The sequence below is a fragment of the Salmo salar genome, chromosome ssa05, assembly GCF_905237065.1.
Source record: "Salmo salar chromosome ssa05, Ssal_v3.1, whole genome shotgun sequence".
Lineage (NCBI taxonomy): Eukaryota > Metazoa > Chordata > Actinopteri > Salmoniformes > Salmonidae > Salmo > Salmo salar.
This window is the reverse complement of record NC_059446.1, coordinates 75,055,383-75,081,448: the sequence shown is the minus strand read 5'-3', so window position 1 is coordinate 75,081,448 and position 26,066 is coordinate 75,055,383. Positions and strand designations below refer to the sequence as shown.

The 26,066-nt window shown below is 44.6% G+C and overlaps 2 protein-coding genes across 3 annotated transcripts; both read left to right on the top strand.

Moving 5' to 3' along the window:
• Nucleotides 1-146: 146 nt before the first annotated feature.
• On the top strand, nucleotides 147-21,248 carry LOC106605881 (protein FAM189B). The gene is made up of 14 exons (XM_045717754.1): nucleotides 147-1,585; nucleotides 2,229-2,285; nucleotides 3,390-3,497; nucleotides 3,748-3,864; nucleotides 6,846-6,953; nucleotides 7,161-7,321; nucleotides 15,664-15,763; nucleotides 16,084-16,156; nucleotides 16,847-17,132; nucleotides 17,253-17,593; nucleotides 18,150-18,218; nucleotides 18,311-18,492; nucleotides 18,632-18,778; nucleotides 18,881-21,248. The coding sequence occupies exons 1-14, from the start codon at nucleotides 1,355-1,357 to the stop codon at nucleotides 19,130-19,132; spliced, it is 2,232 nt and encodes a 743-aa protein (XP_045573710.1). The 5' UTR covers nucleotides 147-1,354; the 3' UTR covers nucleotides 19,133-21,248.
• Nucleotides 21,249-21,668: 420 nt separating this feature from the next.
• LOC106605924 (farnesyl pyrophosphate synthase) lies at nucleotides 21,669-25,892 on the top strand. Of its 2 annotated transcripts, none has more exons than XM_014201925.2 (10): nucleotides 21,669-21,805; nucleotides 22,489-22,644; nucleotides 22,819-22,959; nucleotides 23,076-23,156; nucleotides 23,365-23,487; nucleotides 23,566-23,654; nucleotides 23,790-23,862; nucleotides 23,962-24,039; nucleotides 24,171-24,305; nucleotides 24,441-25,892. In XM_014201925.2, exons 1-10 carry the CDS (start codon nucleotides 21,803-21,805, stop codon nucleotides 24,639-24,641), a joined length of 1,080 nt encoding a protein of 359 aa, XP_014057400.1. In that variant the 5' UTR covers nucleotides 21,669-21,802; the 3' UTR covers nucleotides 24,642-25,892. The 2 variants fall into 2 exon arrangements, with proteins under 2 accessions (XP_014057400.1, XP_014057401.1); XM_014201926.2 differs by lacking the exon at nucleotides 21,669-21,805 and adding an exon at nucleotides 21,885-21,999.
• The last annotated feature ends 174 nt before the right edge of the window (nucleotides 25,893-26,066 follow it).

Genomic DNA, 26,066 nt, shown 5'->3' with positions numbered 1-26,066 from the left:
TTCCTGGAGGCCGCACAGTGCAGTGAAATCCTATCTGATTGGCTGGCTGCAGTAAGCCTTGAAAGTGAGTGCCCCTCCCGCGCAGCATCAGCACCAGGACACGCGGGCTTTGCCGCATCTTCCTCGCGCGTTTTGCGTGCCTTTTCGTCATATGACGACGTGTCGGTTTACAAACACTAGGCATTCCTTTCTTTTGCCACTATGGTGAAGGAGAGAGGATGGAGGGGTGGGGTGATGGTGAACGGGAAAGAGAAGAATGATCATCAGCAAGGCTCTTTGACTTGGGAAACGGATGTGTGTGAAACTGGAACCGATCTCTTGAGGTGTGTGTGTGACGTATAATTCGGTGCAGTGAGGTAGATGTCCGGGATATACACGAGCAGAACGGGAGGCCCGCGTGACTGCTGCAGGGAAGAGAGAATAGGACAGAGGGGGGTGAGTTTGTGGTCCACCGCAAAACTCCCACGGAGGAAAAAGATGGAAAGAGGAGGAATAGTAAATGAAAACAGCACAAACGTGCCGACGGCTGAAGGAGGATGGACTTCCTATCATTTATTTACGTTTACTTTCGACGCATTTAAGTAATTTCTTAACCTGAACGGTTTGCCGACCGGACCAATTAAGATCTGATCAAGAGCTATCTCGCTCATCCTTCGGACCGGACCTTCGTGAGGACAGGATAACTCGGGCCTTTTTTCGATGCTTGTTCCTCGTCACCTTGACAAGATCCAGACCCACTCACCGCCCTACACAATACATGTGGTTTCTCATTACCGTAGAAACAACGGGATATCTGGTGCTTATTAACGGGTGATGCTACAGGACTGCGGCCTCGGGGCTCCGCCCAGCGCAATGCTATGGGCCTTAGGAGGTAGAGATATGGAGAGAGAGGAACGGAGGAACGGAGCTGTGTGTCGTAAGGGCATTCAGGTTCTCAAGGATTAGCCCTAGGTATTTTTCTTATTTTTTTCCTCACGTGAACATGTTGAAGTCTGTCTGGGGTGCAGTTTTAATAGGACATATACACTCTGCTAAGAAGCTATTGCTGTTTTCATATGCTAATAGCCCAGTCTTCTGAGTTGAGAGTTTTTGGAAACTGCACTGAGGCGCGTCAGGATCGAACCTTGCGGATTGCACAACGCGCTTTGTCATCTGCCAATTGACTACGCCGGGTCAAAGTGAAAAGGGGGGGAATTTTTTTCAAAGCAACAAACTCTCCATCTCTCTTTCACACATACACACACACACACACACACACACACACACACACACACACACACACACACACACACACACACACCAAATATAGGCCTACACACGCACACAGACTCACCACTTTCCACGCCCACCAGCCATGCCATCCCGGTCAGACTCCAGCAGTGCAGTGTCAGCCTCTGGCTCTAGGGGCTGGTCAGATAGCTGCCGGGGCATGTCTGGCCGTCAGGGTGGGGCCAAACTGCTGCTCTACCTGGGGCTGTGCCACTTGGGCCTGGGGGCCATGGTCCTGGCCTTCTCCTTCACCAGCATGGCCTTCACATCCTCAGCCCGCGTACGACAGTCCTGCCCCTTCTGGGCCGGCTTCTTTGTGAGTATCCTGTGGGAACATCTCTAAATGGGCTGAATCACTACCTTTCCTTCATCTGCACTGATAAGGAGGGACGATCCTGGAAACCTAAATATCATGTTTAGCAGGATAATCATAAGTCCATTATGCAATGGAGGAACATGATCTGAATGCAAAAAAATGGATTTATGTTTTACAGATGTGGGGCCTTCATTTGATCACTATTTCATGCAAAGCATGAAATGCAAACTTGTAGTGTATTTGAGTTTTTTCCACTTTGAAATTTCTGGCTTGATTTGCCCTAACTGAAAATGTATCAACCCCTCCAAAAATATCCGCAAATTATAATTCACATAATAATTCACATTTCCTTTTGCGGCAGGATTATTGTCCAAACTGCACCAAACTGGCTCAAATGAAGATCCTACATCTGTATGTGAAACTCGCCCCTGAAAAGACAGAAGGCTGTTTTATAGGTGAAAGCAGTATGGAGAATGTCTCTGTCAGATGGAGATGGAGTGCAGATGGAGGAAAGGATACATGGAGAAGAAACCTCTTCAGAATATTGAAATGATCCCATATTTCCTGGCTGTGGTTGATTGTTTTCTAGATATGATAATTGATGAATGGATTTTCCTTACTGTAATGTGTGTGTTGTTCTTAGGTTGTGGCATCAGGGTTAGTTGGACTTATCTCATGGAGAAGACCACTCACTCTTGTGGTGAGTAGTACACAAGTGTCTATTTATATGTCTATGGTGTGTGTGTGTGTGTGTGTGTGTGTGTGTGTGTGTGTGTGTGTGTGTGTGTGTGTGTGTGTGTCCGTGCGTGTGTTTGTGTGTGTGTTTGTGCGTGTGTTTGTGTGTGTGTGTGTGTGTGTTTGTGCGTGTGTTTGTGTGTTTGTGCGTGTGTTTGTGTGTGTGTGTTTGTGTGTATGTATGTTTGTGTGTGTTTGTGTGTATGTATGTATGTTTGTGTGTGTGTGTCTTTGTGTATGTATGTTTGTGTGTGTGTGTTTGTGTGTATGTTTGTGTGTATGTATGTTTGTGCGTGTGTGTTTGTGTGTATGTATGTTTGTGTGTGTGTGTTTGTGTGTATGTATGTTTGTGTGTGTTTGTGTGTATGTATGTTTGTGTGTGTGTGTTTGTGTGTATGTATGTTTGTGTGTGTTTGTGTGTATGTATGTTTGTGTGTGTGTGTTTCTGTGTATGTATGTTTGTGTGTGTGTGTTTGTGTGTATGTATGTTTGTGCGTGTGTGTTTGTGTGTATGTATGTTTGTGTGTGTTTGTGTGTATGTATGTATGTTTGTGTGTGTGTGTCTTTGTGTATGTATGTTTGTGTGTGTGTGTTTGTGTGTATGTTTGTGTGTATGTATGTTTGTGCGTGTGTGTTTGTGTGTATGTATGTTTGTGTGTGTGTGTTTGTGTGTATGTATGTTTGTGTGTGTTTGTGTGTATGTATGTTTGTGTGTGTGTGTTTCTGTGTATGTATGTTTGTGTGTGTGTGTTTGTGTGTATGTATGTTTGTGCGTGTGTGTTTGTGTGTATGTATGTTTGTGTGTGTGTGTTTGTGTGTATGTATGTTTGTGTGTGTGTGTTTGGGTGTATGTATGTTTGTGTGTGTGTGTTTGTGCGTGTGTATGTAACGGACCAACCTGCTACCTGATTGGAACACAGGTCATCTGCACACCGAGCCCACCGAGCTACAGCCTATAGGCAGCTAGAACAAGTATTTAGGTCACAGCCAAGGTTACTCATCCCATGTGTAGTTCTCTGACCCCCTACGAGTCCTCCCCATGTCTCCCTCCCCATGTCTCCCTCTCCAGGTCTCCCTCTTCATGCTGCTGTCTGCTGTGTGTGTCATCCTTAGTCTGGCTGGATCCATGCTCTCCTGTCAGAACGCACAGATGGTCAAGTCTCTCCTCACCTGCCAGGTATGTAGGGAAAGGGGAAATGGGTTGTACAACTGAATGCATTCAACCAAAATGTGTCTTCCTCATTTAACCCAACCCCTCTGAATCAGAGAGGTGCACACAGCCCTGTGGAGAGTATGTGTGTTAATCCTCTGTGTGTGTGCTTTGCAGGTGGAGAATGGGTTGTGTGTGTGTTAATCCTCTGTGTGTGTGCTTTGCAGGTGGAGAATGGGTTGTGTGTGTGTTAATCCTCTGTGTGTGTGCTTTGCAGGTGGAGAATGGGTTGTGTGTGTGTTGCGCTCCAACACACTCCTGCTCTATAAACGAGGAGGAGACCCTGGTCCTCTACCTAAACGCAGACTGCCACTCTGTCAGACATCAGCTCAAGGTGTGTGTCTGTTTTATGACAGCTCAGTGTGTGTGTGTGTTTTATGACAGCTCAGTGTGTGTGTGTTTAATGACAGCTCAGTGTGTGTGTGTGTGTTTTATGACAGCTCAGTGTGTGTGTTTAATGACAGCTCAGTGTGTGTGTGTTTAATGACAGCTCAGTGTGTGTGTTTAATGACAGCTTAGTGTGTGTGTTTAATGACAGCTCAGTGTGTGTGTGTTTAATGACAGCTCAGTGTGTGTGTGTTTAATGACAGCTCAGTGTGTGTGTTTAATGACAGCTCAGTGTGTGTGTGTGTGTGTGTGTGTTTTATGACAGCTCAGTGTGTGTGTTTTATGACAGCTCAGTGTGTGTGTTTAATAACAGCTCAGTGTGTGTGTTTAATGACAGCTCAGTGTGTGTGTGTTTAATGACAGCTTAGTGTGTGTGTTTAATGACAGCTCAGTGTGTGTGTGTTTTATGACAGCTCAGTGTGTGTTTAATGACAGCTCAGTGTGTGTGTGTTTAATGACAGCTCAGTGTGTGTGTTTAATGACAGCTCAGTGTGTGTGTGTTTAATGACAGCTCAGTGTGTGTGTGTGTTTAATGACAGCTCAGTGTGTGTGTGTGTTTAATGACAGCTCAGTGTGTGTGTTTAATGACAGCTCAGTGTGTGTGTGTTTAATGACAGCTCAGTGTGTGTGTGTTTTATGACAGCTCAGTGTGTGTTTAATGACAGCTCAGTGTGTGTGTGTTTAATGACAGCTCAGTGTGTGTGTTTAATGACAGCTCAGTGTGTGTGTTTAATGACAGCTCAGTGTGTGTGTTTAATGACAGATCAGTGTGTGTGTGTTTAATGACAGCTTAGTGTGTGTGTTTAATGACAGCTCAGTGTGTGTGTTTAATGACAGCTCAGTGTGTGTGTGTTTAATGACAGCTCAGTGTGTGTGTGTTTAATGACAGCTCAGTGTGTGTGTGTTTAATGACAGCTCAGTGTGTGTGTGTGTGTTTAATGACAGCTCAGTGTGTGTGTGTTTAATGACAGCTCAGTGTGTGTGTGTGTTTAATGACAGCTCAGTGTGTGTGTGTGTTTAATGACAGCTCAGTGTGTGTGTGTTTAATGACAGCTCAGTGTGTGTGTGTTTAATGACAGCTCAGTGTGTGTGTGTTTAATGACAGCTCAGTGTGTGTGTGTGTTTAATGACAGCTCAGTGTGTGTGTGTTTAATGACAGCTCAGTGTGTGTGTGTTTAATGACAGCTCAGTGTGTGTGGCGTCTATATTCTCTGAGAGTATGTGGGCTACGTTTTCTGATGTCGACAATAATTGATGCAGATGATGTAAGCAGAGCATAATATACTAGCCAAGGCACATGATGCACGCTGCAGTATGTATAAATTATTACAAACAGTAACCAAACTGCTCCTAACTGCCCTGGCCTCCTGACTGTGTGTTACGTGCTGATCTCCTCTCCTCTGTTCCAGGACCTGTTGTTCAGTGTTTGTGGTCTGAGTGTCCTCTTCTCTGTTCCAGGACCTGTTGTTCAGTGCTTGTGGTCTGAGTGTCCTCTTCTCTGTTCCAGGACCTGTTGTTCAGTGCTTGTGGTCTGAGTGTCCCCTTCTCTGTTCCAGGACCTGTTGTTCAGTGCTTGTGGTCTGAGTGTCCTCTTCTCTGTTCCAGGACCTGTTGTTCAGTGCTTGTGGTCTGAGTGTCCTCTTCTCTGTTCCAGGACCTGTTGTTCAGTGCTTGTGGTCTGAGTGTCCTCTTCTCTGTTCCAGGACCTGTTGTTCAGTGCTTGTGGTCTGAGTATTCTCTCCTCTGTTCCAGGACCTGTTGTTCAGTGTTTGTGGTCTGACTGTCCTCTTATCTGTTCCAGGACCTGTTGTTCAGTGCTTGTGGTCTGAGTGTCCTCTTCTCTGTTCCAGGACCTGTTGTTCAGTGCTTGTGGTCTGAGTGTCCTCTTCTCTGTTCCAGGACCTGTTGTTCAGTGCTTGTGGTCTGAGTGTCCTCTTCTCTGTTCCAGGACCTGTTGTTCAGTGCTTGTGGTCTGAGTGTCCTCTTCTCTGTTCCAGGACCTGTTGTTCAGTGCTTGTGGTCTGAGTGTCCTCTTCTCTGTTCCAGGACCTGTTGTTCAGTGCTTGTGGTCTGAGTGTCCTCTTCTCTGTTCCAGGACCTGTTGTTCAGTGTTTGTGGTCTGAGTGTCCTCTTCTCTGTTCCAGGACCTGTTGTTCAGTGTTTGTGGTCTGAGTGTCCTCTCCTCTGTTCCAGGACCTGTTGTTCAGTGCTTGTGGTCTGAGTGTCCTCTTCTCTGTTCCAGGACCTGTTGTTCAGTGCTTGTGGTCTGAGTGTCCTCTTCTCTGTTCCAGGACCTGTTGTTCAGTGCTTGTGGTCTGAGTGTCCTCTTCTCTGTTCCAGGACCTGTTGTTCAGTGCTTGTGGTCTGAGTGTCCTCTTCTCTGTTCCAGGACCTGTTGTTCAGTGCTTGTGGTCTGAGTGTCCTCTTCTCTGTTCCAGGACCTGTTGTTCAGTGCTTGTGGTCTGAGTGTCCTCTTCTCTGTTCCAGGACCTGTTGTTCAGTGCTTGTGGTCTGAGTGTCCTCTTCTCTGTTCCAGGACCTGTTGTTCAGTGCTTGTGGTCTGAGTGTCCTCTTCTCTGTTCCAGGACCTGTTGTTCAGTGCTTGTGGTCTGAGTGTCCTCTCCTCTGTTCCAGGACCTGTTGTTCAGTGCTTGTGGTCTGAGTGTCCTCTTCTCTGTTCCAGGACCTGTTGTTCAGTGTTTGTGGTCTGAGTGTCCTCTTCTCTGTTCCAGGACCTGTTGTTCAGTGCTTGTGGTCTGAGTGTCCTCTTCTCTGTTCCAGGACCTGTTGTTCAGTGCTTGTGGTCTGAGTGTCCTCTTCTCTGTTCCAGGACCTGTTGTTCAGTGCTTGTGGTCTGAGTGTCCTCTCCTCTGTTCCAGGACCTGTTGTTCAGTGCTTGTGGTCTGAGTGTTCTCTCCTCTGTTCCAGGACCTGTTGTTCAGTGCTTGTGGTCTGAGTATTCTCTCTACCATCATCTGTACTCTCTCTACTGTCACCTGTAGTATACACATCTTCTCCCTGGACCTAGTGCACCTGGTGAGTCTACACACACACACACACACACACACACACACACACACACACACACACACACACACACACACACACACACACACACACACACACACACACACACACACACACACACAGACACACAACAGACACACAGACAGACAGACAATATTTTCTTTATCCATCCCTTATGATTCCTCCCCTCCTCTATCTCCGTTTGTTTCTCTCTAGCTTGCCCCGCACCGCTCTCGCTCCGTCAACCCAGAATGCACCACTCCTCAGGATGCCTTCCTGACCAACATCATGGACTTTGAGGAGTTTGTCCCGCCCATCCCTCCGCCCCCCTACTACCCCCCTGAATACACCTGCAGCTCTGAGACAGACGCACAGAGGTAATGACACACACACAGGTAGCCTGAAGGTTAGAGCGTTGGGGTTGCTGGTTCGGATACCGGACCTGACAAGGTGATAAATATGTTACTGTGCCCTTGAGCATTGCACTTAACCCTAATTGCTCCAGGGGCGCTGGACAATGGTGACCCTGGCTGTGACCCCACTCCTTGCGGGTGTCTCAGGGGGAGTTGGGATATGCAAGAAACACATTTGTTACAGCCACTTTTTCAAAACTCTTCACACAGTCTCCATTACCAACATGCATCTTGGCCAAACAGTTAATCTCACCTCCAAAACTCACTCAAACCACCAAAACACTTCATACATGTCTCAAAATAAGCTTGTTTGACCAAAACACTGGCAACAGTTCTCACTCAGAAAGCATACAGTCACTCATAACACACTGACCTAAAAAACACTAACGGGGAGAATTACATAAATTATTAACTTTTATTTGAAGTTTGAATGATTTTTCACATAAATCAGTATTTCATTATAGAATAAGAATATCACCTTTTCACTTTATTGACTGTACTAAAGTATATGGAACAAGAATGAATCAGAAATGCAGCAATTTGCTTCAATAACCTTCATTTTTACTATGTCTTTGCATATAGTAATTTACTTGTGAACAATAAAAAGTTGAAACAAAAAACAAATTCCAGAAATTCCAGGACTGCAATAATAATTACAAAAACACATTAACAACAAGTATAGTATAATCACTCATACTGTACGGTACTGTGAGGGTTCTAGTTCTCATCAACATGTATAGTATAATCACTCATACTGTACAGTACTGTGGGGGTTCTAGTTCTCATCAACATGTATAGTATAATCACTCATACTGTACAGTACTGTGAGGGTTCTAGTTCTCATAAACATGTATAGTATAATCACTCATACTGTACAGTACTGTGGGGGTTCTAGTTCTCATCAACATGTATAGTATAATCACTCATACTGTACAGTACTGTGAGGGTTCTAGTTCTCATAAACATGTATAGTATAATCACTCATACTGTACAGTACTGTGAGGGTTCTAGTTCTCATCAACATGTCTAGTATAATCACTCATACTGTACAGTACTGTGTGGGTTCTAGTTCTCATCAACATGTATAGTATAATCACTCATACTGTACAGTACTGTGAGGGTTCTAGTCCTCATCAACATGTATAGTATAATCACTCATACTGTATAGTACTGTGTGGGTTCTAGTTCTCATCAACATGTATAGTATAATCACTCATACTGTACAGTACTGTGAGGGTTCTAGTTCTCATCAACATGTATAGTATAATCACTCATACTGTACAGTACTGTGAGGGTTCTAGTTCTCATCAACATGTATAGTATAATCACTCATACTGTACAGTACTGTGAGGGTTCTAGTTCTCATCAACATGTGTAGTATAATCACTCATACTGTACAGTACTGTGAGGGTTCTAGTTCTCATCAACATGTATAGTATAACACTCATACTGTACAGTACTGTGAGGGTTCTAGTTCTCATCAACATGTGTAGTATAATCACTCATACTGTACAGTACTGTGAGGGTTCTAGTTCTCATCAACATGTATAGTATAATCACTCATACTGTACAGTACTGTGAGGGTTCTAGTTCTCATCAACATGTATAGTATAATCACTCATACTGTACAGTACTGTGAGGGTTCTAGTTCTCATCAACATGTGTAGTATAATCACTCATACTGTACAGTACTGTGAGGGTTCTAGTTCTCATCAACATGTAAGTATAATCACTCATACTGTACAGTACTGTGAGGGTTCTAGTTCTCATCAACATGTGTAGTATAATCACTCATACTGTACAGTACTGTGAGGGTTCTAGTTCTCATCAACATGTGTATAATCACTCATACTGTACAGTACTGTGAGGGTTCTAGTTCTCATCAACATGTATAGTATAATCACTCATACTGTACAGTACTGTGAGGGTTCTAGTTCTCATCAACATGTGTAGTATAATCACTCATACTGTACAGTACTGTGAGGGTTCTAGTTCTCATCAACATGTATAGTATAACACTCATACTGTACAGTACTGTGAGGGTTCTAGTTCTCATCAACATGTATAGTATAATCACTCATACTGTACAGTACTGTGAGGGTTCTAGTTCTCATCAACATGTATAATCACTCATACTGTACAGTACTGTGAGGGTTCTAGTTCTCATCAACATGTATAATCACTCATACTGTACAGTACTGTGAGGGTTCTAGTTCTCATCAACATGTATAGTATAATCACTCATACTGTACAGTACTGTGAGGGTTCTAGTTCTCATCAACATGTATAGTATAATCACTCATACTGTACAGTACTGTGAGGGTTCTAGTTCTCATCAACATGTATAGTATAATCACTCATACTGTACAGTACTGTGAGGGTTCTAGTTCTCATCAACATGTATAGTATAATCACTCATACTGTACAGTACTGTGAGGGTTCTAGTTCTCATCAACATGTATAGTATAATCACTCATACTGTACAGTACTGTGAGGGTTCTAGTTCTCATCAACATGTATAGTATAACACTCATACTGTACAGTACTGTGAGGGTTCTAGTTCTCATCAACATGTGTAGTATAATCACTCATACTGTACAGTACTGTGAGGGTTCTAGTTCTCATCAACATGTATAGTATAACACTCATACTGTACAGTACTGTGAGGGTTCTAGTTCTCATCAACATGTATAGTATAATCACTCATACTGTACAGTACTGTGAGGGTTCTAGTTCTCATCAACATGTATAGTATAATCACTCATACTGTACAGTACTGTGAGGGTTCTAGTTCTCATCAACATGTATAGTATAATCACTCATACTGTACAGTACTGTGAGGGTTCTAGTTCTCATCAACATGTGTAGTATAATCACTCATACTGTACATTACTGTGAGGGTTCTAGTTCTCATCAACATGTATAATCACTCATACTGTACAGTACTGTGAGGGTTCTAGTTCTCATCAACATGTATAATCACTCATACTGTACAGTACTGTGAGGGTTCTAGTTCTCATCAACATGTATAATCACTCATACTGTACAGTACTGTGAGGGTTCTAGTTCTCATCAACATGTATAGTATAATCACTCATACTGTACAGTACTGTGAGGGTTCTAGTTCTCATCAACATGTGTAGTATAATCACTCATACTGTACAGTACTGTGAGGGTTCTAGTTCTCATCAACATGTATAGTATAACACTCATACTGTACAGTACTGTGAGGGTTCTAGTTCTCATCAACATGTATAGTATAATCACTCATACTGTACAGTACTGTGAGGGTTCTAGTTCTCATCAACATGTATAATCACTCATACTGTACAGTACTGTGAGGGTTCTAGTTCTCATCAACATGTATAATCACTCATACTGTACAGTACTGTGAGGGTTCTAGTTCTCATCAACATGTATAGTATAATCACTCATACTGTACAGTACTGTGAGGGTTCTAGTTCTCATCAACATGTATAATCACTCATACTGTACAGTACTGTGAGGGTTCTAGTTCTCATCAACATGTATAGTATAATCACTCATACTGTACAGTACTGTGAGGGTTCTAGTCCTCATCAACATGTATAGTATAACACTCATACTGTATAGTACTGTGTGGGTTCTAGTTCTCATCAACATGTATAGTATAATCACTCATACTGTACAGTACTGTGAGGGTTCTAGTTCTCATCAACATGTATAGTATAATCACTCATACTGTACAGTACTGTGAGGGTTCTAGTTCTCATCAACATCTATAGTATAATCACTCATACTGTACAGTACTGTGAGGGTTCTAGTTCTCATCAACATGTATAGTATAATCACTCATACTGTACAGTACTGTGAGGGTTCTAGTTCTCATCAACATGTATAGTATAACACTCATACTGTACAGTACTGTGAGGGTTCTAGTTCTCATCAACATGTGTAGTATAATCACTCATACTGTACAGTACTGTGAGGGTTCTAGTTCTCATCAACATGTATAGTATAACACTCATACTGTACAGTACTGTGAGGGTTCTAGTTCTCATCAACATGTATAGTATAATCACTCATACTGTACAGTACTGTGAGGGTTCTAGTTCTCATCAACATGTATAGTATAATCACTCATACTGTACAGTACTGTGAGGGTTCTAGTTCTCATCAACATGTGTAGTATAATCACTCATACTGTACAGTACTGTGAGGGTTCTAGTTCTCATCAACATGTATAATCACTCATACTGTACAGTACTGTGAGGGTTCTAGTTCTCATCAACATGTATAGTATAATCACTCATACTGTACAGTTCTGTGAGGGTTCTAGTTCTCATCAACATGTATAGTATAATCACTCATACTGTACAGTACTGTGAGGGTTCTAGTTCTCATCAACATGTATAGTATAACACTCATACTGTACAGTACTGTGAGGGTTCTAGTTCTCATCAACATGTATAATCACTCATACTGTACAGTACTGTGAGGGTTCTAGTTCTCATCAACATGTATAATCACTCATACTGTACAGTACTGTGAGGGTTCTAGTTCTCATCAACATGTATAGTATAATCACTCATACTGTACAGTACTGTGAGGGTTCTAGTTCTCATCAACATGTATAGTATAATCACTCATACTGTACAGTACTGTGAGGGTTCTAGTTCTCATCAACATGTATAGTATAATCACTCATACTGTACAGTACTGTGAGGGTTCTAGTTCTCATCAACATGTATAGTATAATCACTCATACTGTACAGTACTGTGAAGGTTCTAGCTCTCATCAACATGTATAGTATAATCACTCATACTGTACAGTACTGTGAGGGTTCTAGTTCTCATCAACATGTATAGTATAATCACTCATACTGTACAGTACTGTGAGGGTTCTAGTTCTCATCAACATGTATAGTATACTCACTCATACTGTACAGTACTGTGAGGGTTCTAGTTCTCATCAACATGTATAGTATAATCACTCATACTGTACAGTACTGTGAGGGTTCTAGTTCTCATCAACATATAATCACTCATACTGTACAGTACTGTGAGGGTTCTAGCTCTCATCAACATGTATAGTATAATCACTCATACTGTACAGTACTGTGAGGGTTCTAGCTCTCATCAACATCTATAGTATAATCACTCATACTGTACAGTACTGTGAGGGTTCTAGTTCTCATCAACATGTATAGTATAATCACTCATACTGTACAGTACTGTGAGGGTTCTAGCTCTCATCAACATGTATAGTATAATCACTCATACTGTACAGTACTGTGAAGGTTCTAGCTCTCATCAACATGTATAGTATAATCACTCATACTGTACAGTACTGTGAGGGTTCTAGTTCTCATCAACATGTATAGTATAATCACTCATACTGTACAGTACTGTGAGGGTTCTAGTTCTCATCAACATATCTAGTATAATCATTCATACTGTACGGTACTGTGAGGGTTCTAGTTCTCATCAACATGTATAGTATAACACTCATACTGTACGGTACTGTGAGGGTTCTAGTTCTCATCAACATGTATAGTATAATCACTCATACTGTACAGTACTGTGAGGGTTCTAGTTCTCATCAATATGTATAGTATAATCACTCATACTGTACAGTACTGTGAGGGTTCTAGTTCTCATCAACATGTATAGTATAATCACTCATACTGTACAGTACTGTGAGGGTTCTAGTTCTCATCAACATGTCTAGTATAATCATTCATACTGTACGGTACTGTGAGGGTTCTAGTTCTCATCAACATGTATAGTATAACACTCATACTGTACGGTACTGTGAGGGTTCTAGTTCTCATCAACATGTATAGTATAATCACTCATACTGTACAGTACTGTGAGGGTTCTAGTTCTCATCAACATGTATAGTATAATCACTCATACTCTCCCTCCTATGGGAGGCAACCTTTGGATCCTACTGAAAAACACAAAACAATCAATATACACTGCTCAAAAAAATAAAGGGAACACTTAAACAACACATCCTAGATCTGAATGAAAGAAATAATCTTATTAAATACTTTTTTCTTTACATAGTTGAATGTGCTGACAACAAAATCACACAAAAATAATCAATGGAAATCCAATTTATCAACTCATGGTCTGGATTTGGAGTCACACTCAAAATTAAAGTGGAAAACCACACTACAGGCTGATCCAACTTTGATGTAATGTCCTTAAAACAAGTCAAAATAAGGCTCAGTGAGTGTGTGTGTGGCCTCCATGTGCCTGTATGACCTCCCTACAACGCCTGGGCATGCTCCTGATGAGGTGACGGATGGTCTCCTGAGGGATCTCCTCCCAGACCTGGACTAAAGCATCCGCCAACTCCTGGACAGTCTGTGGTGCAACGTGGCGTTGGTGGATGGAGCGAGACATGATGTCCCAGATGTGCTCAATTGGATTCAGGTCTGGGGAACGGGCGGGCCAGTCCATAGCATCAATGCCTTCCTCTTGCAGGAACTGCTGACACACTCCAGCCACATGAGGTCTAGCATTGTCTTGCATTAGGAGGAACCCAGGGCCAACCGCACCAGCATATGGTCTCACAAGGGGTCTGAGGATCTCATCTCGGTACCTAATGGCAGTCAGGCTACCTCTGGCGAGCACATGGAGGGCTGTGCGGCCCCCCAAAGAAATGCCACCCCACACCATGACTGACCCACTGCCAAACCGGTCATGCTGGAGGATGTTGCAGGCAGCAGAACGTTCTCCACGGCGTCTCCAGACTCTGTCACGTCTGTCACGTGCTCAGTGTGAACCTGCTTTCATCTGTGAAGAGCACAGGGCGCCAGTGGCGAATTTGCCAATCTTGGTGTTCTCTGGCAAATGCCAAACGTCCTGCACGGTGTTGGGCAGTAAGCACAACCCCCACCTGTGGACGTCAGGCCCTCATACCACCCTCATGGAGTCTGTTTCTGACCATTTGAGCAGACACATGCACATTTGTGGCCTGCTGGAGGTCATTTTGCAGGGCTCTGGCAGTGCTCCTGCTGCTCCTCCTTGCACAAAGGCAGAGGTAGCGGTCCTGCTGCTGGGTTGTTGCCCTCCTATGGCCTCCTCCACATCTCCTGATGTACTGGCCTGTCTCCTGGTAGAGCCTCCATGCTCTGGACACTACGCTGACAGACACAGCAAACCTTCTTGCCACAGCTCGCATTGATGTGCCATCCTGGATGAGCTGCACTACCTGAGCCACTTGTGTGGGTTGTAGACTCCGTCTCATGCTACCACTAGAGTGAAAGCACCGCCAGCATTCAAAAGTGACCAAAACATCAGCCAGGAAGCATAGGAACTGAGAAGTGGTCTTTGGTCTCCACCTGCAGAACCACTCCTTTATTGGGGGTGTCTTGCTAATTGCCTATAATTTCCACCTGTTGTCTATTCCATTTGCACAACAGCATGTGAAATTTATTGTCAATCAGTGTTGCTTCCTAAGTGGACAGTTTGATTTCACAGAAGTGTGATTGACTTGGAGTTACATTGTGTTGTTTAAGTGTTCCCTTTATTTTTTTTAGCAATATATTTCAAAATGTCAGTACATGTAAAAATGTACTGTAATATGTAGTTCAAGAGAGACCATGGTTTACAACATGGTCAATAATTGTGGCCCTTATCTCATCAGAGACCACCGCTCTTGGTCTTCCTCTCCTTTGTCCTCCACACATTCTCCCTCTCCCTGCCACTCTTCTTTCCCCACCAACCTGTCTTCCTTGATCCATGTTTCCAAGCTAAATCATTCCTAAGCCGTCCTCTTTTGTCTGTTTGGTAGCGAGACCAAAAACAGGACACTTGGGTAGGCTTTCAGCTGACATTGCAATCAGCTGTGTTTGGAATTATTAAATATTCTGCTGGTGCGGTTGGCCCTATGTTTCAATCAGGTTACTGCAGAAATGCGCGATATTTGCCATCATTCTGTTTTGAATGTGTTTTTTTCACAGTTTTGGAAACAGTGTGTCAGCATTTGAAAACGTGCTGCAAGTATATAGTTTTGCAGGTGTTGGAGTATGAATGAGAAAAGAGTTCATGGATTTTGGAGAATGTGGTCATTGGATGCATTTTGTGTGAAAGCAATGAAAAATGATTCACAGTTTGGTCCAAATACATTTCTGTGTCGCTGACTGTGTGAAGAGTTTTCACAATGTGACTTCAGTTTTGACCAATGCATGTTAGCAATTGGGAAACAAACTGTAAACACAAATATATATATTGTTATTACACACACGCTAGCATTTGTAAATAGCCAATAAAATCAGTCCTCATTGTTTGTCTGTGTATCTATATGTCCTCAGTATCACCTATAACGGGTCGATGGAGAGTCCAGTGCCTCTGTACCCCACTGACTGTCCCCCTCCTTACGAATTAGTGATGGGACAGAGAGCAGCTAGCCAGGTCAGTGGGGGAATCTGGACATGTTTCCTGGTGTGTGTGTGTGTGTGTGTGTGTGTGTGTGTGTGTGTGTGTGTGTGTGTGTGTGTGTGTGTGTGTGTGTGTGTGTGTGTGTGTGTGTGTGTGTGTGTGTGTGTGTGTGTGTGTGTGTGTGTGTGTGTGTGTGTGTGTGTGTGTGTGTGTGTGTGTGTGAAAGAGAGAGAGAGAGAGAGAACGTGCTAAGCAGGAATACAGGACAGTTGCCTCTGTGTGTTTGTATGTGTGTACGTGTGCATGCGGGTGTGTGTGTCTATTAAACACATGTCCTGTGTGGTTGTCTTTAGGCCACGGTGTTTGACAGCCATGGGAACGAGCTGTCAGGAGAGAGGGCCACATCCACTGCCTTCAGCGGAGAGGGTGAGAGTCACATGCTACATTCTGTTCACTTCAGCTCTATTATTCATGTTTTTACCAGTCTGTATTGAATGAAGAGTTTCCATGAAGGGCCCATTGACTCTGGTTCTTTACCTACAGTTCAAGTCAGAAGTTTACATACACCTTAGCCAAATACATTTAAACTCAGTTTTTCACAGTTCCTGACATTTAATCCTAGTAAAAAAAAATTCTGGCTGATTTCTTTTGATTTTCCCATGATTTCACTCAAGGAGGCACTGAATTTGAAGGTTGGCCTTGAAATACATCCACAGGTAAACCTCCAATTGACTCAAATTATGTCAATTAGCCTATCAGAAGCTTCTAAAGCCATGACATAATTTTCTGGAATTTTCCAAGTTGTTTAAAGGCACAGTCAACTTAGTGTATGGAAACTTCTGACCCACTGGAATTGTGATACAGTGAATTATAAGTGAAATAACCTGTCTGTAAACAATTGTTGGAAAAATTACTTCCACACAGTAGATGTCCTAACCGACTTGTCAAAACTATAGTTTGTTAACAAGAAATTTGTGGAGAGGTTGAAAAACGAGTTTTAATGACTCCAACCTAAGTGTATGTAAACTTCCGACTTCAACTGTAAACAGGCAACACTGCCAATTCATAAATTGAGCCTAATATAAACAAGTAAATGAACCGTCTCCCTCCATCCAGTCTCCATGGACAGTGGTTCTCTGTTGATGTCGGAGATCATTGACATCCCAGATGACTCCTCACCTTCAGAGGACTCCTGCCTCGTGGGGTTGGGGGTGAGTGCTAGGGGGGAGAGAGGGAGCACCGGGGGAGTGGAGGGGGGGAGACGGGGGAGAAGGAGGGGAGTATGTGAGCTTCCGTGGCCCCCCTCCCCAAGCCCCGGAGAGTCCCCTGGTAGAGAGTCCCCTGGTGGGCCCCAGGGCCAGGCGATGCTACAGAGGAGAGAGGTCCAACTCCTGCTCCTCATCTAGCACTGCTACAGATACATATAGGTAAATACAAGGACAATCACACACACAGTTCACAGCCACTTTCTTACAGCTCCTTCTCAAAAGAGAACAACCCTCCCCCTCCCCCCTCTTTGCAGGTCTCCAGTGTTGAGGCGACAGGCTATGTTGGCCAGTAGTTGTTCCCAGTTGGAGCTGCTAGGGGGCACCACCTCTCACCAGGGCTCCTCTATCCTAGAGAAACAAGTCGGGTCTTGCACCCCTTTACGACGCGGTTCCGCCTCTGCCTCTGCAGCTCCTGCCACTTCCTCATCTTTAGCTGTCAATCAGCAGGGTGGTCAGGGCAACGGGGTGCCCCTCCCCCTACAGCCGTTATACCTGCGTCGTCAGGGTGGAAGGAGCGAGAGGAGGGATAGTGACGGGCTTCTGACCCTAGTGAGGTCACACAGCGAGCCTGGCCTCAGCTCTTCTGCTGATACAGGTGGGTACACACACACACAACACACATGTACAGACATCCAGTGTTAGTGATTTACAACTCACACTATGAACACACTATATAACACACTATGATCACGCTATGAATACACTATGCAAGAAAGGCGAGGTGATAGTTTGCATTTCATATCTATATCATACCTCCCTCTCTCCCTCTCTCTCTCTCCCTCACTCTCTCCTCTTTCTCTCTCCCTCTCTCCTCTCTCCCTCCCTTTCTCTTCTCTCCCCTCCCTCTCTCTTTCCTCTGACCCCTCCCTCTCTCCTCTATCCCTTCCTTTCTCCTCCCTCCCTTTCTCCTCTCTCCCTTCCTCTCTCTCCCTCCTTCTCTTCTCCCTTTCTCAACTCTCCCTCCCTCTCTCATCTCTCCCACCCTCTCTCCCTTCTCCTAGCTCCTTCTCTCCTCTCTCCCTCCCACTCTCCTCTCTCCCTCCCTCTCTGCTCTCTCCCTCCCTTTCTCCTCTCTCCCTCCCACTCTCCTCTCTCCCTCCCTCTCTGCTCTCTCCCTCCCTTTCTGCTCTCTCCCTCCCTCTCTGCTCTAGTTGACTTCAGTGGTGGCTCAGTGGGCAGTAAAGGAGTGAGGGAGGGCTCTCAGACCTCTACAGACACAGGTGAGAAGTTAAAGGTTAGCGGTTAGAGAAGGCAGTATTGACCACCCTTGGGTTAGACACTACAGATTATAGTTTCTGTCTGTATTCCCCAGTTCCGTCCTCTGAGTCATGCCTGCTGCCCCGCTCCTCTCTGGTGCCCCCCTCAGCCCTCCTCCCCAGGAAGGGCAGTGTGAAGGCAGCCACCATGGGGCGCACTTTGCCCCTCTCCAAAGGCCCCGCCAACTCTCCCTTGCACCTGCCCAAAGAATGCAACCGCTCTCTTGGGGACCTCAAGGTGTGTAATGGCTGAAAAAGACTAATAACAGCAGCCATAAACTCTGCAAAGATACTTATATCTAGAAATGGACATATTGTATGTAGAAAGATTATGCCAGGTCCTCATTTCTCATCCTCTCTCCTTTTCTTCCTGTCAGGTGACGAGGGGGTTGGTGGCTCGCTTCCTGCAGCGCTCCAAACGGAACCTGGCGTCCGCCGCAGAGCATTCTGGGAACACCGGACAAGGTCAGAAAAGGAGAGGCGGGGTGGAGGGCAACGGGACAGGCCATCTCCCTTTAGAGCAGGTAACACACACTGACACATATACACACATACAGTAAATACACACACACACTCACACACACATACAGACACACACACTCACACTAGTGTCTGTCTGTCTCCAGGTGTTACGTAACTCCTGGGGGGCCAGCCAGGGATCCCACCCCCCACACCCTCATCACCGTGGTCACCACCACTCCCATAGCGACAGCCGCCACAACCGCCGTCATAGCAACCAAACCCCTGTGACGGAGGGGATCCACTTGCGCAGCTGCGGCGACTTAAGCTCCTCCTCCTCTGCATCGCTATGGCGATTACTGACAGCCAACCCCCCTCACGGGTCATCAGGGGCGCTGTACACAGAGTCAGCCCTGTGAGAGGGGGAGGAGGGAGGAAAGATGGGAGGGGAGGGGGAGGAAAAGGAGAGGAGGCAGAAAGTGTACCCACACAGAGGAGAGTGGAGGCATGGTATGGTCTAATGAAGAAGAGATACAAAGGGAGGAGGAGAGGTGGAGGATGAGTTAGACATGGGAGAGGAAGGATGAAGGAACAGGCTACTGACGTATCCTGATGGGCGGTGGAGGGAGTCAGCACTATGAGGAGGGAACGACTGGACCTTTGCTACAGCCTTGTTCCAATACTTTCAACATGCATCCTTCCTCTTTCCCTTCCTCCTTCCCCTTGGAGCCCTCCTCTGCACCTGCGCCTGGCCTTCCTTTCCTGAACTTTGACCTCTCAACTAACCTCCTATCTTCAACCTCCACCTAGCCATACTGAACACAACTCTATCTGTCCTCTCCAACTCTCTGGGATCTCTCTCTAACTTCAAGACTAGAGAGGATGGAGAGAAGGAGTAGGATAATGAAGTTTCCCCTAGACTCTGAGCTATGGTCAGTTTAGTGTTTCTCCTCCTAATGGTTAAGGTTAGGATCAGTGGAGCATAAGCTGATCCTAGATCTGTGTCTAAGGTAAACACTTTTCTGGAGCTGTGAACATCACTCTCACACGAACCGCATACACTCATTAAACTGCTCACTCTTTTTCAAAACTCAAATGTACGTTCATTAGTCCAGCTCTTCATCCGGAGCGAAACTCACTTTAAGTGTTCACGGAACTCACCTTTTTGTCTTCCACTCGTGAAATGGTTAACCTTCCTTTTCTCCTGATGACACTGTAAAATGTACAGAAAATATACACTCGTTTTGCCCACTGACAGTGAAAGTTTAATGGCCTGCTAGTGTCGCCGTATGTTTACAATCTTACATCGTTATTATTTTAGTCATTTTTTTTGTGGTTCATTTTCTTGAGGTAAAATCAACATGTAATCCTCAACACCCCTTACCTAGTCCATCTCCAAACTGCCTTCAGAAGAAAGGTGCCTCAAACTCAAAAAGTCACACACCATCTACCCCAAACTCAAAACTAACTCTATTACACCGGTCTAAGACATCATACTCCCAAACTCGGCGTTTCCTCTCTCTGAGATGACCTTGGACATAGCGATTTGATTTGTATGTTATGCTACAACCCCCCATAATGTACTCCAAATGAACAGGAGCCTTGGTCAAATACTACAACTTCCCTCCCTGTGTATCAAATCCTACAAAATAACTAACCTCCCCCTAAGAATGACTTTAGCTGCATGTTTTGGCAATGCTTCTTACTTTTCTCCCTTTCTCTCTCTCTTGCACCCAAAACCTAGTTGCTCTGAGCCTTTGGAAATGTGTTAATGTATAGTGAAGGGGATGGATCAATGTTGTGCTGTTGAACCCAGAGCCGTAGATATACTGAGATCTAACTAACTATCATCCACGAACTCTGTGATGTGTATGGCTCTGGCTGAACGGTTATGTATGATAAATTGCACCTCAGTATGATTCCAAAAGCACTAAAGAGATTCTTGCAATAAATGTACAGATACGTTTGTATAGATGTTGGGGATCAGATATTCAGGATGGTAGTTCCAGCAAGACTTAGTGGGAACTATGAGAATCTGCATATTATAGTCTGATACTGGAGGTTGGACGACACAAAGCGTGCAGTATTCTTAGAGGACATACTGTCTGCATTGGACTAGAAAGCTGGCTAACCTCAACCCAGTCGGACAAGAGTTATACACTCAATGGCGATATTGTGAAGACTGAAGTTTTGAATATACACACAATTATGTATGTAACTGATTTAAACACAACACACAGATACACATATGCGCACACACACACACACACACACACACACACACACACACACACACACACACACAACCACACACACACACTCAAACACACAGAAGCACCGAGCTGTGTTAAAAATGTTGCTATAATTTCTACCTCCTATTTTGCACATTGTATAATTGTATGGCTTGAAGTGATAGAGCCTAACTGAATAAACATATTATTCTCTTCAAATATGATATGTAAATGTTCTAATGCAAGAACTTTTAATGCAAGTCATGTATTTCAACATATTGAATAAATTATCCACAACATGAAAGTGTTCATGTGTGTAATGCGTTCAAAATGTGTAGCTAGTCTAAATGCGCTATTCCATTTTATTCTATTCTTATGCAAGCACAGATTTATTGTTGCATATTATATATTGTTTCATGTATTAGACTATTAGCCAAGAAACCTCTAACTCATGCTAAGCAATTGATTGGGTTAATGTACATATTTTGAGGGCAGTTCCTTTCACCACAAAACTCTCTGAACATCAGACATGTCCCCCCATCTAAACTCCTCCTCTTCCGGATTTCTATTGGTTAGTCAGCCCGAAAGCCCATCCTGGTTCGATGGCGTTATCGAATCAAAAGGCTCGATGTCATATGAAGCCTTGTGGTCCCACGGCCCTGCCATCACTCCGAAGGCTGTCGGGACATGTAGTTCAGAAGCTAAGCGATAAAATAAACGCCAACGTGGTCAAAAACTACAATACACCGAATTCCCAACTTCTGTGTGCGTCATACTCTCCCATTCGACAGGTAAAGAAACACCAGTGAAGAGGGATTTGCCAAACAGACTGTCACTACGAGCAAGGACAAGATAATCATGGTAAGAAGGACTGCAGATATTGCAACTAGTGTGTAATTGCTTATCTAGTTATCTATTTATGAAAGGGATCTAACTTTCAGGCTTGATATCGCTCTGTGTCGTGAATGTCTAGCCAGACAAGTTTACTATCTGGAGACTAAGCGCTGTCTACAGTAGCTAGGTAACGTTAGCTAGCTAGTCGTATTCTAGCCAAGGTAACTTGCTATTTTTACTAATGTTAGTGGGTCATCTCTATTATTAGACTTTGTTTATCTGGGTCTTTCGCAATAGTGAACACAGACTGTTAGTTAGTTTCACCTCAAATTCGTCACATTACTGCAGAGAACAGACTGTTGAAGCTACTGCTGACAGCACCGCTGGGATGTTGCTAGCTGTCATTTACTGTAGTTGTGCAGTTTGCTGTAAAGATGTTCACCCTTTCTGCTTGTGTGTGTAATGAGCTTACAGTTTTAGTTAGTTAGCTACATTGGTATAGCCAACCAACTCTTAGTACTGTTAGCTAACAAATTGAGAGTTGTTGTCGTTGACACTGTGAACTATGTTTCTGTGTCAGCATTTTTTTTGGGGGGGGATAAGCACAAACCAGACCTTGTATTAACATGTGTTGCTTAGAAAGCAACATCATTAGTTTCCAATCTCCCTCTTGCCTGTCCCTCACAATCTGAAATGTCCTTTGCTCTCAGGGTGACAGTAGTTGCAGCAACGGGACCCACCACTCGGGGGCAGTGCAGTCAGACCCACAGCTGTTTGAAGCCCAGTTTGAGGAGCTGGTGACTGAGCTCACAGAGCAAGACCTCACAGACTCTGTCCTCGCTGACGCTCTCAACAGACTCCGAGAGGTAGGGTGTGTAGGGGTTTTGAGACCACCATAGGAAGTGTTAAAAAAAAAAGTATTTCTCTTTCAGATCTATGAGAAGTGTCTAGGGGTAGTTTCTTGGGTTTGATTTGAGAAATTGAGATGTGCAAAGATGCCATACAACTCATCTCTATTTCTCTGTCTCTCTTTCTCTTAGGTGTTGCATTACAACACTCCTGGAGGAAAAAGAAACAGAGGTCTGTCTGTGATTGGCTCTTTGAGGGAGCTTGTTCCTCCCACTGAGCTGACCCAGGATGCTGTGCGACGGGCCCTGCTGGTTGGCTGGTGCATTGAGCTGGTGAGAGACACACACTCAGTTATTGCATCAATTAGCACTTTGCTGAGGTACCACAGTGAAGTGACTAACGCTGACTTTTTATTTCTCTCTCTCTCCTCTCTCTCTCTCTCTCTCAGCTCCAGGCGTTCTTCCTGGTAGCTGATGACATCATGGATGCTTCAGTGACTCGGCGAGGTCAGCCCTGCTGGTACAAGAGGGTGAGACTGACTAATGTTATCGCTCACACAAGAATTGTAGTCTAATCTAAAAGCATGGTTATGGTCAGCCAACTGGTTTACCCAAAACTAACTGTAAGCTTACATCAATTTCCATATTGCATCACCTGCAAACAACACCATGTGTCCCTGTTAACGTAGTAGGGTTTAAAGGGTTTGCTCAGTCAGTAACATGGCTGTTGTTTCTCAGGAGAGAGTGGGTCTGGATGCCATCAATGATTCCTTCCTCCTGGAGGGATCCATCTACAGACTACTGCGCAGACACTGCAGGGCACAGCCCTACTACGTACACCTATTGGAGCTCTTCACTGAGGTACACACACACACACACACACACAGCTGACTCTTGTGCTGTAGCTGACTATTGTTTCTCTGTCCCTGTGTGTTTCAGACGTCCTTCCAGACAGAGCTGGGCCAGGCACTGGACCTGATGACCGCTCCTCCTGGTCAAATAGACCTCAACCGCTTCACCATGGAGAGGTGTGTGTGTGTGAGATATGTATGGAGATTTAAGGTACAGGTGATTGGGTGTTGTTGACAGAATGAGTGTATGGCTGTTGGGGTTTGGAAGGGTATAATCTTTCTTCTTTCTCCCTCCCTCTCCCTGTGTGTCAGATATAAGGCCATAGTAAAGTACAAGACTGCTTTCTACTCCTTCTACCTCCCTGTGGCAGCAGCCATGTACATGGTGAGTGTTTAGTGTTGTAATGTCTGGTCAGTCTCATTATACAAGGTGCAGAAACTGTAACTTATAGAAATGGAGTATCTCTTTCTGAATAATTCCCAGGCGGGCATCGACAGTGAAGAGGAACACAACAACGCCAAGCACATCTTACTGGAGATGGGAGAGTTCTTCCAGATACAGGTGAGACCACAGTAATTCTATGAGACTGACACACACACACACACACACACACACACACACACACACACACACACACACACACACGAACAATGTCATAACAGCATTGTTTAACAATGTTTCTCTGTTGCCAGGATGACTACCTGGATTGCTATGGTGACCCGGCGGTGACGGGGAAGATTGGAACAGACATCCAGGACAACAAATGCGGCTGGCTGGTGGTGACCGCTCTAGGGGTCATGACCCCGGAACAAAGGGCAGAGCTGGAGGTGAGAGGTCAACCATGATGGATGGAGGGGATGAATGCATTTATTCATGTCTTTACATAGCTCAATACAGTAAACTGCTCTGACTAGACTATCTCTGGTGAGCAATAATTCACTTATTTTATTTTCCTCTTCCAGTCATGTTATGGTCGGCATGACAGTGTGAGTGTGGAGAAGGTGAAAGCACTGTACAACACCCTACAGATGCCCACCCTGTACCACCAATACGAAGATGACAGCTATCAGCGCTTACAGAAACTCATCGCGCGTCACGCCCAAAACCTTCCACACGCAGTTTTCCTCAATTTCGCCAAGAAAATCTACAAGAGAAACAAGTGAAGACTATGATGAGGGGACTGTTTTTATTTAGTGTGTGTTGCACTGTAGCTGGACTGAGGAGGGCTAGTTGGTGTGGCTGCTTCCATTTCGGTCCCCTGCTCCTACCCCTTCAGTGAACACCATGGGGTTAAGGGCTAGGGCAGGACTCTCCAACCCTGGTCCTGGAGAGCTGCCATCCTGTAGGTTTTCGCTCCAACCCTAATCTAACGCACCTGATTGTAATAAGAGTGGAAACCTACAGGAGGGTAGCTCTCCAGGAACAGGGTTGGAGAGCCCTGGGTTAGGTTAAGGGTCTAGGGACCTAAATAGAACAAGGCTTTAGTTTGGACTGTGAGTGATCCTGGTTGCGATTTGGCCAGTCAGTCTTAAACCTGGTCTTCAAGGACCCCAGTGTGCCCACTTTCTTTTCTCCATAATATGATTTTCAATTATGTACAGAATAACTGATTACTCAAACTGGGAATATCATGTCATCAAAAAAGTATGTCTGTCTCTGTGTCAATCTCTTTATTTATTGATGATGACGTGAGTATGACATCATGTCACTGTTAGGAGCTGTCTGCTCTAGAATCCTGTGGATTTGATGATGACGGCAGGGAGTGATATTATTATTGGTTGATGATCACATCAATCAGGATGACAACCTGGGGCCCTGTTTAGCAGAGTGCTCTGGTCTCTACCGGCCCGAGTGCTCTGGTCTCTACCGGCCCGAGTGCTCTGGTCTCTACCGGCCCGAGTGCTCTGGTCTCTACCGGCCCGAGTGCTCTGGTCTCTACCGGCCCGAGTGCTCTGGTCTCTACCGGCCCGAGTGCTCTGGTCTCTACCGGCCCGAGTGCTCTGGTCTCTACCGGCCCGAGTGCTCTGGTCTCTACCGGCCCGAGTGCTCTGGTCTCTACCGGCCCGAGTGCTCTGGTCTCTACCGGCCCGAGTGCTCTGGTCTCTACCGGCCCGAGTGCTCTGGTCTCTACCGGCCCGAGTGCTCTGGTCTCTACCGGCCCGAGTGCTCTGGTCTCTACCGGCCGAGTGCTCTGGTCTCTACCGGCCGAGTGGTTTAGTAGAGTGCAGTCTATAGAGCAGGAGCTTCCTGAAAGGAACAATCCTACTGTCTCTCACACCATGTTCTGTCTTTGTATTTTGTTTTCTCTATCTCCCTCTGTGTAATCATCTCTTTCTGTATAATTACTACTGTACATCTACCTGCTGCTGACAATATGGCATCTTATTGCTTTTAATAAAGAAATGTGACCAACATGGGTTTGGTATTCAGAACTTTAGTGGAAAACAATATAAAGTACAGCGAGCTCTAACACTGTATGGCTTTCCATCATGATTCATAAAGACAATGAGTGTGTTTTTCACGGTTCCTGTGTTTAATAGGGAAACAGTATAGCCCTGTCTTGCTCATCAGTGTGAACAGACTACTAT